The 15,792-nt window shown below is 45.3% G+C and overlaps 1 protein-coding gene across 5 annotated transcripts in view; it reads right to left on the bottom strand.

Moving 5' to 3' along the window:
• Positions 1 to 15,792, bottom strand: part of Scp2 (sterol carrier protein 2) — an 87,869-nt gene that overhangs the window by 28,817 nt on the left and 43,260 nt on the right. For 4 of the 5 annotated variants that reach the window (XM_040757008.1, XM_040757006.1, XM_040757007.1 and 1 more), the window contains one exon: positions 2,371 to 2,524. In XM_040757008.1, the coding sequence (XP_040612942.1) occupies positions 2,371 to 2,524 (154 nt within the window). Of the gene's footprint in view, positions 1 to 2,370; positions 2,525 to 9,775; positions 9,792 to 15,792 lie in introns of those variants that run through there. The other variant, XM_040757009.1, reaches the window with a different exon arrangement.

Here is a 15,792-nt window from a genome sequence, read left to right as displayed (position 1 = left end):
CTTGAACCAGAAAAAAGTCAAGGTTAGTACTATAAAGACTTGTGGGACATAAGTGTCAACTTGAGGGGGTTCCAACTGGCCAAATCAGGGGCATTCTCAGCACCAAAACAGCAAATACTAAAGGAGTGTCACCCCTGGGTAAAACAATGACCAGTGACTTCATACAGTGTGTATGAATACATTTAAGGTCAGGAGAGGAAGGAAAGTTGTTTCTTAAAGCAGAATATCAGTTAGTAAAAACAGAAGAAAAAGTCAGAAAATCATCAATGGGTGGTAAAATTAAAGCAGTGCCCGTTTGCCTTTTTAATGGATACACTGACATTCATAAAAAGAGCAAACTACAGAGGCAGAAAACAGAGCAGGGGCTGCAAAGAAAAGGTCCAGCAAGGATTGCAGGAAGGGTACATAAAGAACTAAAGAGTTGGGCAGGGTGGCGCACGCCTTTAATCCCAGCACTCGGGAGGCAGAGGCAGGCGGATCTCTGAGTTCCAGGCCAAAGCGAGTTCCAGGACAGCCAGAGCTACATTGTGAGACTGTCTCAGAAGAGAAGAATAACCAGAGGACAAGAGAGCCAGGTCACAGAATCATCCTGCATCTTAACTGTGGGGGGAATTACAGACTGTACACCACCTGCTTGTGAGACCCTGCAGGGATATACTCAAAAGTTGAAGCATCTAAAACAAGGTTAGCCTGGGCTACAGGGTGAAACTGTCTCAAAAAAAAAAATCTGTGGACAAACTTCCTAATTTTACTCTGAAGAAAATGAAGTATCTATGCCAATTATACCACCAGTGTCTGCTTTCCATAGCTTGACTTTTGCTAAGGGGTTTTAGCTACAAGAGTGAACTGGGTGGGGTCCCAGGCTCACCAGTGCAGAATGGATGAATCAGATTTAGGAAGAACAAGGGTCAACCCCCTTTGTTTGACTCAAAAGCACTTACACACTATGAGGCAGATCCTAGGGGGCAGGAAAAGCCACAACTTTAATTAATCCAACAGACCAAAACTGGAGTAGACCTAAGGATTACAAAAGGTTGTGGATATTTGAGATGGGTCTTAATGTTGGGAACAAAAATAAAATTCTAAGCAGAGAAAGCAGAGTGAGACCACAAAGAGGAAGAACACCCCAGAGTTTATAAAAGTGAAGGCTAGCCGGGCGGTGGTGGCCCACGCCTTTAATCCCAGCACTTGGGAGGCAGAAGCAGGTGGATCTCTGTGAGTTCGAGGCTGGGCTGGACCGACAGCCTCGAAAACAATACAGAGAAACCCTGTCTCGTAAAAACCAAAAAAAAAAAAAAAAAAAAAGAAAAAAGAAAAAAGAAAAAAAGAAAAGTGAAGGCTATAATGGGCTCTGTAAGTGTGCCCCTACCCTTTATAGAACCAAATGTGTGAATAAATGACTGATTACCAAGAATTGCAAGAGAAAAAGAGTCTGTTAGTGTTAAAAGCCACAGCATGGTTAAAGACTTTTAAGGATGGAAAACATGTCAAGGATAATCAGTTCATTAGGCTCAGCACACACCTGAACTCAGACCATACTGAGGTGTCCCAGCACACAGAGAAGCAAGGTGGTTCACTTATAAGACGTTCATCCTGGCCTTTGATCCCAGCAGAGGCAGGCAGATCTCTTGGGTTTGAAGCCAGCCTGGTCTACAGCATGAGAGTTCCAGGATAGCCAGGGCTACACAGAGAAACCCTGTCTTGATGAAACCGAAACAAAGGTTCACCGTGAAAAGGGAAAATTAAAGCAAGAAGAAAAGAAAAATAGATTTTGTGGACAAAGGAAGATTCCCTGGTATTTGGTAACTGAGGCAAGGAGCCAGTGAAGGGAAAGACAGGAAGATTCGAAAGAGGGTACGCACAATCTGGGACTAGTTACAGAAGGCGGCTGAAAACCAAGCGTCCAGAGGAGGAGCAACCCTGAGAGGCTGCAAGGCAGTTGAGGATCGCAGTGGGCTGGGACAGAGGTACCTGAAGGACCAGGCGCGCCATAGAGAAAGAAAGCAAGACACAAAGAATTCGAGCAGCAATGAGGGCCTGATTCAGAGACATGTCTGCAAGGGTCCAACGGCACATGTATTTATTTGGCTGCTTTCTCCGAACCACTCAAGCAACCCGAGAGACCAAAGGAGAAAGCCAACCGTGGGAAAGGAAGCCAAAAGGTGACTTGCCTGGATTCTGCAGACTTGTGGGTCAGCATTCCTGGCTTCGCCGCCTCCTTCGGAACAAATTTTCCCTAAGGCTGACTGAGCTTTAAAACTACTCTTAACTTTTAAAGTCATATTAAAGAAGTAATGTCATACTTTACCTTAAATACTTAATCAAGTTGTGAACCTTTTTAAATACGCAGGCGTCACGTATGCCACTTACCGGGCAGCTTCAGGAAATCCCATCCTGTAGAGTGTAACAACCACTGCTCCTCCGAGGCCTAAATTGTGCTGCAGAGCCACCTTTGCCCCAGGAACCTGCCTCTTTCCGGCTTCACCTCTCAGATGCCAGCAGAGCTCCACGCACTGAGCCAGACCTGGCGAGTCGAGCACAGAGCGCCCCAGGCCGCGTTACAACGACGTCTCCGCCCACCGACCCCACTCGAGCCGCTAGTATGGACTGCTTGTCAAAGCCACCCTTGCTTCAGGAACTTAAAGCCCAAGATTCGTTGCTAGTTCCCACGCTAAGAGATCTAAAAGGACTCGAGTTCAGGAAATCATGAAATTCTCACTCTTTCTTCAACCCATTCTTTTCTGGCAAGTTGAAATCGAAAACGTAACATCTAGCCAATTGTGGTGGGGCACACCTGTATGCCAGCACTTGGGAGGCAGAGGCAGGCACATCTCTATAGGTTCAAGGCCAGCTGTGTTCTACATATTGGAGGAGATGGGAACATTTTGAAAAGCAATGAGGAAGATCACATTGATCTCTAAAGAGGGGAATAGAAAGATACAGATGATACTAAGTGAAAATGAAAATGTGGGGTAAGAGTAGGGGATCAAATTGCAGAGGGGAAAAGAAAACAATACCAATGGAGAGAAAAGAGGGATCTATAACACTAAGAATGTATGAAATAGTCATAGGGTCTGGGCAGTGGCAGTGCATGCCTCTGGTTCCTAGACAGCCAGAGCTGTTACACAGAGAAACCCACGTTCATGGGGAAAAAAAGTCACAGGGAATCATCTAACTTTACATTTACCAAAAGTACTTGTGTGTGTGTGTGTGTGTGTGTGTGTGTGTGTGTGTGTGTGTGCGTGCACTTATTGTTTAAATGAAGTTATACATTTGGGATGATAATGCCTCTCCCAGTGCCAGGCATGAAAAACCTCCTTTTGAGTTGTTGGTCAAGGGAGTTGAAGAAAATCCCAAAACACTGACAGCATTGTTGTTACCCTTGGTTTCATCCCAGAAGTCAAAGGTAAGTGCCTGTTGCTAAAGACAGCACATGCTAGAACACAGGACTCAGAGGAGTTGAGCTGGATCTAGCCCAAAGCCTCCTCCTTCCTGAGAACTACCTTCTTAGTACCAGAAGGTGCTGTGCAAGCTGGAAAAAAAGGGGATGAGAAACCAATAGTCCTACCCAGCTGTGGTGACTGTGACCCCCAAAAAAACCAGCACAGCAAGATATCATCCCTAAAGGTACAATAGTGACATCCTTGACGGGAATCAACTGCTGTCTAATGAGACTTACAGCCCACTCTACAGGAAGGAAACCTCATCTGACACCGTAACCCAGCCAACCACCAGAGGCCAGTGAGTTCGTGTATCTTAAAAGAGACCCTCCTGCCCCCACTTCCTAATACAATACAATCTAACTGCATTCTAAACACTTATCCTTATACCCACAGAGACGTGCAGCTCTCACGCCTCCTCAGAGCTCTCCTCTCACTCCAAATTCCTACCCTCACCTGGAAACTCTTCAAGATCAACTTGAAGAACTTAGTCAGTAAGGCACTTGCCACACAAGCTGGAGAACCTAAGTTTGATCAACAGAACCCACACAAAAACAAACAAAAACCAGACGTGGTAGTGCATGTCTGTAATCCCAGTGTAGGGAGGCAAAGAAAGGAGGATCCCTGGGGTTCCCTGGCCAGACGGCCTATCCTACTTGGTAAACTCCCAGCCAGTATCTCAAAAGTAAATGGGTGGCATGGCACCTCAGGAATAACACATGGCACTGACCTCAAATGGCAGGGCTAAGAAATGATACTACAATATGTTTGTGTCTACCTTCAAAGTATTTTAAAACGAAGTACATTCTATCTATATTGCTGCCTGCTTTGGGTTGACTTTTTCAGTACCCACTGAAGACAACTTGTGCTAGTTAATTTTATTCTTTTTTAATTAAATTAAATTAATTTTTGTCAACTTGACACAGGCTACAGTCATCTAGGAAGAGGGAACCTCAATTGAGAAAATGCTGCCATCAGATTGGCCTGAGGCAAGGGGGTGGGAGCAGGCAGGCAGCTAGCTCACTGTGGGCATTGCCGTTCCTAGGCCAGTGGTCCTGGTCTAAAGAAACTGAGTGAGCCGTGGAGAGCAAGCCAGTTGGCAGCGTTCCTCTGCAATCTCTGCTAAGTTCTTGCCTCCAGGTTGGACTGTGGTGTGGAAGCATAAGATCAAATAAACCCTTCCCTCCCCAGGTTGCTTTTGATCATGGCGTTTATCTCAGCAATAGACAGCAGACAAAGACAACTGACTGGCATACGTGTTGGCAAGATTGTCAAATTTGATAAGAAAATCCAACGCTAACAAGATTAAAGAAAAAGACACTTTTCCTACTCTATGGGTGGGCATGTATGCTGGTATACTTTTCTTCTGAAGAAAGTTTGGTAAGTTCAGCAAATTTTAGGTAAGTATGTATTGTTGACACATCTGGAATGTGCCCTACAGGTGTGGTTTTTCTGGGGGTTTTTTGTTTTGTTTTGTTTTTTTGTTTTTGTTTTTACGAGACAGGGTTTCTCTGTATTGTTTTGGAGGTTGTCGGTCCAGCCTGGCCTCGAACTCACAGAGATCCGCCTGCCTCTGCCTCCCGAGTGCTGGGATTAATGGCGTGCGCCACCACCGCTCGGCCAGGTATGTTTTTTAAGTATGGAAAGATACATGCATGCTTACTGCAACCTGTTTGTGAGAATAAACCTAACACAATCCAGATGTCTGTCAGTAAGTGATTTTTTTTTTTTTACAATAAGAATATGAGGCTAGAGAGATGGCTTAGAGGTTAAGGGCACTGGCCACTCTTCCAAAGGACCAGGGTTCAAGTCCCAACCCCCAAATAGCAGTTCACAGTTATCTGTAACTCCAGTTCCAAGGAATCTGGTATCCTCACACAGGCAAAAGCTCAATTTAAATAAAAAAAAAATAAAGAAATCTTCTTTTAAAAAGTAAACAAATTAAGCTCTAGTCACACAGAGTTCAGAGAATGCAGAATACAGACACACTGAAATCATAGATTTCAACCACCCACAGCAGCTCAAACCTACAATCCCAGCATTTGGGAGGGATGGGGAGGGTGTCACTGAAAGTAACTATATAGTGAGTTTCAGGCCAACTCTAACGGCCAACAACATGGCTTAGCAGATAAACATGAGCCACCAAGCTTGATGACCTGAACTGGATCCCCAGGACCCACATAAAATTGGAAAGAGAGAGCCAATTCCCACAAGTTGTCCTATGATCTCCTCATGTGTGTGCTATAGAGCATGGATATACATGAATACATACACAACATATAGATAAATGTAAAAAAGAATTAAAGACAAATCAGAGTCTAAAGTGTAACCTTGACAAAAAAGGATAAAAGCTTGTGAGGTCTGTATGTATTGTCACCTGCTGCTCCCAGCGGGTGTCCCTTGGAAAAGGATAAAAACTTGTGAGGTCTGTATGTATTGTCACCTGTTGCTCCCAGCGGGTGTCCCTTGGAAAAGGATAAAAACTTGTGAGGTCTGTATGTATTGTCACCTGCTGCTCCCAGCGGGTGTCCCTTGGAAAAGGATAAAAACTTGTGAGGTCTGTATGTATTGTTACCTGTTGCTCCCAGCGGGTGTCCCTTGGAAAAGGATAAAAACTTGTGAGGTCTGTATGTATTGTTACCTGTTGCTCCCAGCGGGTGTCCCTTGGAAAAGGATAAAAACTTGTGAGGTCTGTATGTATTGTTACCTGTTGCTCCCAGCGGGTGTCCCTTGGAAAAGGATAAAAACTTGTGAGGTCTGTATGTATTGTTACCTGTTGCTCCCAGCGGGTGTCCCTTGGAAAAGGATAAAAACTTGTGAGGTCTGTATGTATTGTTACCTGTTGCTCCCAGCGGGTGTCCCTTGGAAAAGGATAAAAACTTGTGAGGTCTGTATGTATTGTTACCTGCTGCTCCCAGCGGGTGTCCCTTGGAAAAGGATAAAAACTTGTGAGGTCTGTATGTATTGTTACCTGTTGCTCCCAGCGGGTGTCCCTTGGAAAAGGATAAAAACTTGTGAGGTCTGTATGTATTGTTACCTGTTGCTCCCAGCGGGTGTCCCTTGGAAAAGGATAAAAACTTGTGAGGTCTGTATGTATTGTTACCTGTTGCTCCCAGCGGGTGTCCCTTGGAAAAGGATAAAAACTTGTGAGGTCTGTATGTATTGTTACCTGTTGCTCCCAGCGGGTGTCCCTTGGAAAAGGATAAAAACTTGTGAGGTCTGTATGTATTGTTACCTGTTGCTCCCAGCGGGTGTCCCTTGGAAAAGGATAAAAACTTGTGAGGTCTGTATGTATTGTTACCTGTTGCTCCCAGCGGGTGTCCCTTGGAAAAGGATAAAAACTTGTGAGGTCTGTATGTATTGTTACCTGTTGCTCCCAGCGGGTGTCCCTTGGAAAAGGATAAAAACTTGTGAGGTCTGTATGTATTGTTACCTGTTGCTCCCAGCGGGTGTCCCTTGGAAAAGGATAAAAACTTGTGAGGTCTGTATGTATTGTTACCTGTTGCTCCCAGCGGGTGTCCCTTGGAAAAGGATAAAAACTTGTGAGGTCTGTATGTATTGTTACCTGTTGCTCCCAGCGGGTGTCCCTTGGAAAAGGATAAAAACTTGTGAGGTCTGTATGTATTGTTACCTGTTGCTCCCAGCGGGTGTCCCTTGGAAAAGGATAAAAACTTGTGAGGTCTGTATGTATTGTCACCTGTTGCTCCCAGCGGGTGTCCCTTGGAAAAGGATAAAAACTTGTGAGGTCTGTATGTATTGTTACCTGTTGCTCCCAGCGGGTGTCCCTTGGAAAAGGATAAAAACTTGTGAGGTCTGTATGTATTGTTACCTGTTGCTCCCAGCGGGTGTCCCTTGGAAAAGGATAAAAACTTGTGAGGTCTGTATGTATTGTTACCTGTTGCTCCCAGCGGTGTCCCTTGGAAAAGGATAAAAACTTGTGAGGTCTGTATGTATTGTTACCTGTTGCTCCCAGCGGGTGTCCCTTGGAAAAGGATAAAAACTTGTGAGGTCTGTATGTATTGTTACCTGTTGCTCCCAGCGGGTGTCCCTTGGAAAAGGATAAAAACTTGTGAGGTCTGTATGTATTGTTACCTGTTGCTCCCAGCGGGTGTCCCTTGGAAAAGGATAAAAACTTGTGAGGTCTGTATGTATTGTTACCTGTTGCTCCCAGCGGGTGTCCCTTGGAAAAGGATAAAAACTTGTGAGGTCTGTATGTATTGTTACCTGTTGCTCCCAGCGGGTGTCCCTTGGAAAAGGATAAAAACTTGTGAGGTCTGTATGTATTGTTACCTGTTGCTCCCAGCGGGTGTCCCTTGGAAAAGGATAAAAACTTGTGAGGTCTGTATGTATTGTTACCTGTTGCTCCCAGCGGGTGTCCCTTGGAAAAGGATAAAAACTTGTGAGGTCTGTATGTATTGTTACCTGTTGCTCCCAGCGGGTGTCCCTTGGAAAAGGATAAAAACTTGTGAGGTCTGTATGTATTGTTACCTGTTGCTCCCAGCGGGTGTCCCTTGGAAAAGGATAAAAACTTGTGAGGTCTGTATGTATTGTTACCTGTTGCTCCCAGCGGGTGTCCCTTGGAAAAGGATAAAAACTTGTGAGGTCTGTATGTATTGTTACCTGTTGCTCCCAGCGGGTGTCCCTTGGAAAAGGATAAAAACTTGTGAGGTCTGTATGTATTGTTACCTGTTGCTCCCAGCGGGTGTCCCTTGGAAAAGGATAAAAACTTGTGAGGTCTGTATGTATTGTTACCTGTTGCTCCCAGCGGGTGTCCCTTGGAAAAGGATAAAAACTTGTGAGGTCTGTATGTATTGTTACCTGTTGCTCCCAGCGGGTGTCCCTTGGAAAAGGATAAAAACTTGTGAGGTCTGTATGTATTGTCACCTGTTGCTCCCAGCGGGTGTCCCTTGGAAAAGGATAAAAACTTGTGAGGTCTGTATGTATTGTCACCTGTTGCTCCCAGCGGGTGTCCCTTGGAAAAGGATAAAAACTTGTGAGGTCTGTATGTATTGTTACCTGTTGCTCCCAGCGGGTGTCCCTTGGAAAAGGATAAAAACTTGTGAGGTCTGTATGTATTGTTACCTGTTGCTCCCAGCGGGTGTCCCTTGGAAAAGGATAAAAACTTGTGAGGTCTGTATGTATTGTTACCTGTTGCTCCCAGCGGGTGTCCCTTGGAAAAGGATAAAAACTTGTGAGGTCTGTATGTATTGTTACCTGTTGCTCCCAGCGGGTGTCCCTTGGAAAAGGATAAAAACTTGTGAGGTCTGTATGTATTGTTACCTGTTGCTCCCAGCGGGTGTCCCTTGGAAAAGGATAAAAACTTGTGAGGTCTGTATGTATTGTTACCTGTTGCTCCCAGCGGGTGTCCCTTGGAAAAGGATAAAAACTTGTGAGGTCTGTATGTATTGTTACCTGTTGCTCCCAGCGGGTGTCCCTTGGAAAAGGATAAAAACTTGTGAGGTCTGTATGTATTGTTACCTGTTGCTCCCAGCGGGTGTCCCTTGGAAAAGGATAAAAACTTGTGAGGTCTGTATGTATTGTTACCTGTTGCTCCCAGCGGGTGTCCCTTGGAAAAGGATAAAAACTTGTGAGGTCTGTATGTATTGTTACCTGTTGCTCCCAGCGGGTGTCCCTTGGAAAAGGATAAAAACTTGTGAGGTCTGTATGTATTGTTACCTGTTGCTCCCAGCGGGTGTCCCTTGGAAAAGGATAAAAACTTGTGAGGTCTGTATGTATTGTTACCTGTTGCTCCCAGCGGGTGTCCCTTGGAAAAGGATAAAAACTTGTGAGGTCTGTATGTATTGTTACCTGTTGCTCCCAGCGGTGTCCCTTGGAAAAGGATAAAAACTTGTGAGGTCTGTATGTATTGTCACCTGTTGCTCCCAGCGGGTGTCCCTTGGAAAAGGATAAAAACTTGTGAGGTCTGTATGTATTGTTACCTGTTGCTCCCAGCGGGTGTCCCTTGGAAAAGGATAAAAACTTGTGAGGTCTGTATGTATTGTTACCTGTTGCTCCCAGCGGGTGTCCCTTGGAAAAGGATAAAAACTTGTGAGGTCTGTATGTATTGTTACCTGTTGCTCCCAGCGGGTGTCCCTTGGAAAAGGATAAAAACTTGTGAGGTCTGTATGTATTGTTACCTGTTGCTCCCAGCGGGTGTCCCTTGGAAAAGGATAAAAACTTGTGAGGTCTGTATGTATTGTTACCTGTTGCTCCCAGCGGGTGTCCCTTGGAAAAGGATAAAAACTTGTGAGGTCTGTATGTATTGTCACCTGTTGCTCCCAGCGGGTGTCCCTTGGAAAAGGATAAAAACTTGTGAGGTCTGTATGTATTGTTACCTGTTGCTCCCAGCGGGTGTCCCTTGGAAAAGGATAAAAACTTGTGAGGTCTGTATGTATTGTTACCTGTTGCTCCCAGCGGGTGTCCCTTGGAAAAGGATAAAAACTTGTGAGGTCTGTATGTATTGTTACCTGTTGCTCCCAGCGGGTGTCCCTTGGAAAAGGATAAAAACTTGTGAGGTCTGTATGTATTGTTACCTGTTGCTCCCAGCGGGTGTCCCATGGAAAAGGATAAAAACTTGTGAGGTCTGTATGTATTGTTACCTGTTGCTCCCAGCGGGTGTCCCTTGGAAAAGGATAAAAACTTGTGAGGTCTGTATGTATTGTTACCTGTTGCTCCCAGCGGGTGTCCCTTGGAAAAGGATAAAAACTTGTGAGGTCTGTATGTATTGTCACCTGTTGCTCCCAGCGGGTGTCCCTTGGAAAAGGATAAAAACTTGTGAGGTCTGTATGTATTGTTACCTGTTGCTCCCAGCGGGTGTCCCTTGGAAAAGGATAAAAACTTGTGAGGTCTGTATGTATTGTCACCTGTTGCTCCCAGCGGGTGTCCCTTGGAAAAGGATAAAAACTTGTGAGGTCTGTATGTATTGTTACCTGTTGCTCCCAGCGGGTGTCCCTTGGAAAAGGATAAAAACTTGTGAGGTCTGTATGTATTGTCACCTGTTGCTCCCAGCGGGTGTCCCTTGGAAAAGGATAAAAACTTGTGAGGTCTGTATGTATTGTTACCTGTTGCTCCCAGCGGGTGTCCCTTGGAAAAGGATAAAAACTTGTGAGGTCTGTATGTATTGTTACCTGTTGCTCCCAGCGGGTGTCCCTTGGAAAAGGATAAAAACTTGTGAGGTCTGTATGTATTGTTACCTGTTGCTCCGCGTGTCCTGAAAGGATAAACTTGTGGTCATTGTTACCTGTGCTCCTGGAAAAGGATAAAAACTTGTGAGGTCTGTATGTATTGTCTACCTGTTGCTCCCAGCGGGTGTCCCTTGGAAAAGGATAAAAACTTGTGAGGTCTGTATGTATTGTTACCTGTTGCTCCCAGCGGGTGTCCCTTGGAAAAGGATAAAAACTTGTGAGGTCTGTATGTATTGTTACCTGTTGCTCCCAGCGGGTGTCCCTTGGAAAAGGATAAAAACTTGTGAGGTCTGTATGTATTGTCACCTGTTGCTCCCAGCGGGTGTCCCTTGGAAAAGGATAAAAACTTGTGAGGTCTGTATGTATTGTTACCTGTTGCTCCCAGCGGGTGTCCCTTGGAAAAGGATAAAAACTTGTGAGGTCTGTATGTATTGTTACCTGTTGCTCCCAGCGGGTGTCCCTTGGAAAAGGATAAAAACTTGTGAGGTCTGTATGTATTGTTACCTGTTGCTCCCAGCGGGTGTCCCTTGGAAAAGGATAAAAACTTGTGAGGTCTGTATGTATTGTTACCTGTTGCTCCCAGCGGGTGTCCCTTGGAAAAGGATAAAAACTTGTGAGGTCTGTATGTATTGTTACCTGTTGCTCCCAGCGGGTGTCCCTTGGAAAAGGATAAAAACTTGTGAGGTCTGTATGTATTGTTACCTGTTGCTCCCAGCGGGTGTCCCTTGGAAAAGGATAAAAACTTGTGAGGTCTGTATGTATTGTTACCTGTTGCTCCCAGCGGGTGTCCCTTGGAAAAGGATAAAAACTTGTGAGGTCTGTATGTATTGTTACCTGTTGCTCCCAGCGGGTGTCCCTTGGAAAAGGATAAAAACTTGTGAGGTCTGTATGTATTGTTACCTGTTGCTCCCAGCGGGTGTCCCTTGGAAAAGGATAAAAACTTGTGAGGTCTGTATGTATTGTTACCTGTTGCTCCCAGCGGGTGTCCCTTGGAAAAGGATAAAAACTTGTGAGGTCTGTATGTATTGTTACCTGTTGCTCCCAGCGGGTGTCCCTTGGAAAAGGATAAAAACTTGTGAGGTCTGTATGTATTGTTACCTGTTGCTCCCAGCGGGTGTCCCTTGGAAAAGGATAAAAACTTGTGAGGTCTGTATGTATTGTTACCTGTTGCTCCCAGCGGGTGTCCCTTGGAAAAGGATAAAAACTTGTGAGGTCTGTATGTATTGTTACCTGTTGCTCCCAGCGGGTGTCCCTTGGAAAAGGATAAAAACTTGTGAGGTCTGTATGTATTGTTACCTGTTGCTCCCAGCGGGTGTCCCTTGGAAAAGGATAAAAACTTGTGAGGTCTGTATGTATTGTTACCTGTTGCTCCCAGCGGGTGTCCCTTGGAAAAGGATAAAAACTTGTGAGGTCTGTATGTATTGTTACCTGTTGCTCCCAGCGGGTGTCCCTTGGAAAAGGATAAAAACTTGTGAGGTCTGTATGTATTGTTACCTGTTGCTCCCAGCGGGTGTCCCTTGGAAAAGGATAAAAACTTGTGAGGTCTGTATGTATTGTTACCTGTTGCTCCCAGCGGGTGTCCCTTGGAAAAGGATAAAAACTTGTGAGGTCTGTATGTATTGTTACCTGTTGCTCCCAGCGGGTGTCCCTTGGAAAAGGATAAAAACTTGTGAGGTCTGTATGTATTGTTACCTGTTGCTCCCAGCGGGTGTCCCTTGGAAAAGGATAAAAACTTGTGAGGTCTGTATGTATTGTTACCTGTTGCTCCCAGCGGGTGTCCCTTGGAAAAGGATAAAAACTTGTGAGGTCTGTATGTATTGTTACCTGTTGCTCCCAGCGGGTGTCCCTTGGAAAAGGATAAAAACTTGTGAGGTCTGTATGTATTGTTACCTGTTGCTCCCAGCGGGTGTCCCTTGGAAAAGGATAAAAACTTGTGAGGTCTGTATGTATTGTTACCTGTTGCTCCCAGCGGGTGTCCCTTGGAAAAGGATAAAAACTTGTGAGGTCTGTATGTATTGTTACCTGTTGCTCCCAGCGGGTGTCCCTTGGAAAAGGATAAAAACTTGTGAGGTCTGTATGTATTGTTACCTGTTGCTCCCAGCGGGTGTCCCTTGGAAAAGGATAAAAACTTGTGAGGTCTGTATGTATTGTTACCTGTTGCTCCCAGCGGGTGTCCCTTGGAAAAGGATAAAAACTTGTGAGGTCTGTATGTATTGTTACCTGTTGCTCCCAGCGGGTGTCCCTTGGAAAAGGATAAAAACTTGTGAGGTCTGTATGTATTGTTACCTGTTGCTCCCAGCGGGTGTCCCTTGGAAAAGGATAAAAACTTGTGAGGTCTGTATGTATTGTTACCTGTTGCTCCCAGCTGGTGTCCCTTGGAAAAGGATAAAAACTTGTGAGGTCTGTATGTATTGTTACCTGTTGCTCCCAGCGGGTGTCCCTTGGAAAAGGATAAAAACTTGTGAGGTCTGTATGTATTGTTACCTGTTGCTCCCAGCGGGTGTCCCTTGGAAAAGGATAAAAACTTGTGAGGTCTGTATGTATTGTTACCTGTTGCTCCCAGCGGGTGTCCCTTGGAAAAGGATAAAAACTTGTGAGGTCTGTATGTATTGTTACCTGTTGCTCCCAGCGGGTGTCCCTTGGAAAAGGATAAAAACTTGTGAGGTCTGTATGTATTGTTACCTGTTGCTCCCAGCGGGTGTCCCTTGGAAAAGGATAAAAACTTGTGAGGTCTGTATGTATTGTTACCTGTTGCTCCCAGCGGGTGTCCCTTGGAAAAGGATAAAAACTTGTGAGGTCTGTATGTATTGTTACCTGTTGCTCCCAGCGGGTGTCCCTTGGAAAAGGATAAAAACTTGTGAGGTCTGTATGTATTGTTACCTGTTGCTCCCAGCGGGTGTCCCTTGGAAAAGGATAAAAACTTGTGAGGTCTGTATGTATTGTTACCTGTTGCTCCCAGCGGGTGTCCCTTGGAAAAGGATAAAAACTTGTGAGGTCTGTATGTATTGTTACCTGTTGCTCCCAGCGGGTGTCCCTTGGAAAAGGATAAAAACTTGTGAGGTCTGTATGTATTGTTACCTGTTGCTCCCAGCGGGTGTCCCTTGGAAAAGGATAAAAACTTGTGAGGTCTGTATGTATTGTTACCTGTTGCTCCCAGCGGGTGTCCCTTGGAAAAGGATAAAAACTTGTGAGGTCTGTATGTATTGTTACCTGTTGCTCCCAGCGGGTGTCCCTTGGAAAAGGATAAAAACTTGTGAGGTCTGTATGTATTGTTACCTGTTGCTCCCAGCGGGTGTCCCTTGGAAAAGGATAAAAACTTGTGAGGTCTGTATGTATTGTCACCTGTTGCTCCCAGCGGGTGTCCCTTGGAAAAGGATAAAAACTTGTGAGGTCTGTATGTATTGTCACCTGTTGCTCCCAGCGGGTGTCCCTTGGAAAAGGATAAAAACTTGTGAGGTCTGTATGTATTGTTACCTGTTGCTCCCAGCGGGTGTCCCTTGGAAAAGGATAAAAACTTGTGAGGTCTGTATGTATTGTTACCTGTTGCTCCCAGCGGGTGTCCCTTGGAAAAGGATAAAAACTTGTGAGGTCTGTATGTATTGTCACCTGTTGCTCCCAGCGGGTGTCCCTTGGAAAAGGATAAAAACTTGTGAGGTCTGTATGTATTGTTACCTGTTGCTCCCAGCGGGTGTCCCTTGGAAAAGGATAAAAACTTGTGAGGTCTGTATGTATTGTTACCTGTTGCTCCCAGCGGGTGTCCCTTGGAAAAGGATAAAAACTTGTGAGGTCTGTATGTATTGTCACCTGTTGCTCCCAGCGGGTGTCCCTTGGAAAAGGATAAAAACTTGTGAGGTCTGTATGTATTGTTACCTGTTGCTCCCAGCGGGTGTCCCTTGGAAAAGGATAAAAACTTGTGAGGTCTGTATGTATTGTTACCTGTTGCTCCCAGCGGGTGTCCCTTGGAAAAGGATAAAAACTTGTGAGGTCTGTATGTATTGTTACCTGTTGCTCCCAGCGGGTGTCCCTTGGAAAAGGATAAAAACTTGTGAGGTCTGTATGTATTGTTACCTGTTGCTCCCAGCGGGTGTCCCTTGGAAAAGGATAAAAACTTGTGAGGTCTGTATGTATTGTTACCTGTTGCTCCCAGCGGGTGTCCCTTGGAAAAGGATAAAAACTTGTGAGGTCTGTATGTATTGTTACCTGTTGCTCCCAGCGGGTGTCCCTTGGAAAAGGATAAAAACTTGTGAGGTCTGTATGTATTGTTACCTGTTGCTCCCAGCGGGTGTCCCTTGGAAAAGGATAAAAACTTGTGAGGTCTGTATGTATTGTTACCTGTTGCTCCCAGCGGGTGTCCCTTGGAAAAGGATAAAAACTTGTGAGGTCTGTATGTATTGTTACCTGTTGCTCCCAGCGGGTGTCCCTTGGAAAAGGATAAAAACTTGTGAGGTCTGTATGTATTGTTACCTGTTGCTCCCAGCGGGTGTCCCTTGGAAAAGGATAAAAACTTGTGAGGTCTGTATGTATTGTTACCTGTTGCTCCCAGCGGGTGTCCCTTGGAAAAGGATAAAAACTTGTGAGGTCTGTATGTATTGTCACCTGTTGCTCCCAGCGGGTGTCCCTTGGAAAAGGATAAAAACTTGTGAGGTCTGTATGTATTGTTACCTGTTGCTCCCAGCGGGTGTCCCTTGGAAAAGGATAAAAACTTGTGAGGTCTGTATGTATTGTCACCTGTTGCTCCCAGCGGGTGTCCCTTGGAAAAGGATAAAAACTTGTGAGGTCTGTATGTATTGTTACCTGTTGCTCCCAGCGGGTGTCCCTTGGAAAAGGATAAAAACTTGTGAGGTCTGTATGTATTGTTACCTGTTGCTCCCAGCGGGTGTCCCTTGGAAAAGGATAAAAACTTGTGAGGTCTGTATGTATTGTTACCTGTTGCTCCCAGCGGGTGTCCCTTGGAAAAGGATAAAAACTTGTGAGGTCTGTATGTATTGTTACCTGTTGCTCCCAGCGGGTGTCCCTTGGAAAAGGATAAAAACTTGTGAGGTCTGTATGTATTGTTACCTGTTGCTCCCAGCGGGTGTCCCTTGGAAAAGGATAAAAACTTGTGAGGTCTGTATGTATTGTTACCTGTTGCTCCCAGCGGGTGTCCCTTGGAAAAGGATAAAAACTTG

The sequence above is a fragment of the Mesocricetus auratus genome, unplaced genomic scaffold (assembly GCF_017639785.1).
Source record: "Mesocricetus auratus isolate SY011 unplaced genomic scaffold, BCM_Maur_2.0 Super-Scaffold_100014, whole genome shotgun sequence".
Lineage (NCBI taxonomy): Eukaryota > Metazoa > Chordata > Mammalia > Rodentia > Cricetidae > Mesocricetus > Mesocricetus auratus.
Note: the sequence above shows the minus strand (reverse complement) of the source record. Positions and strands in the feature narration are given on the sequence as shown.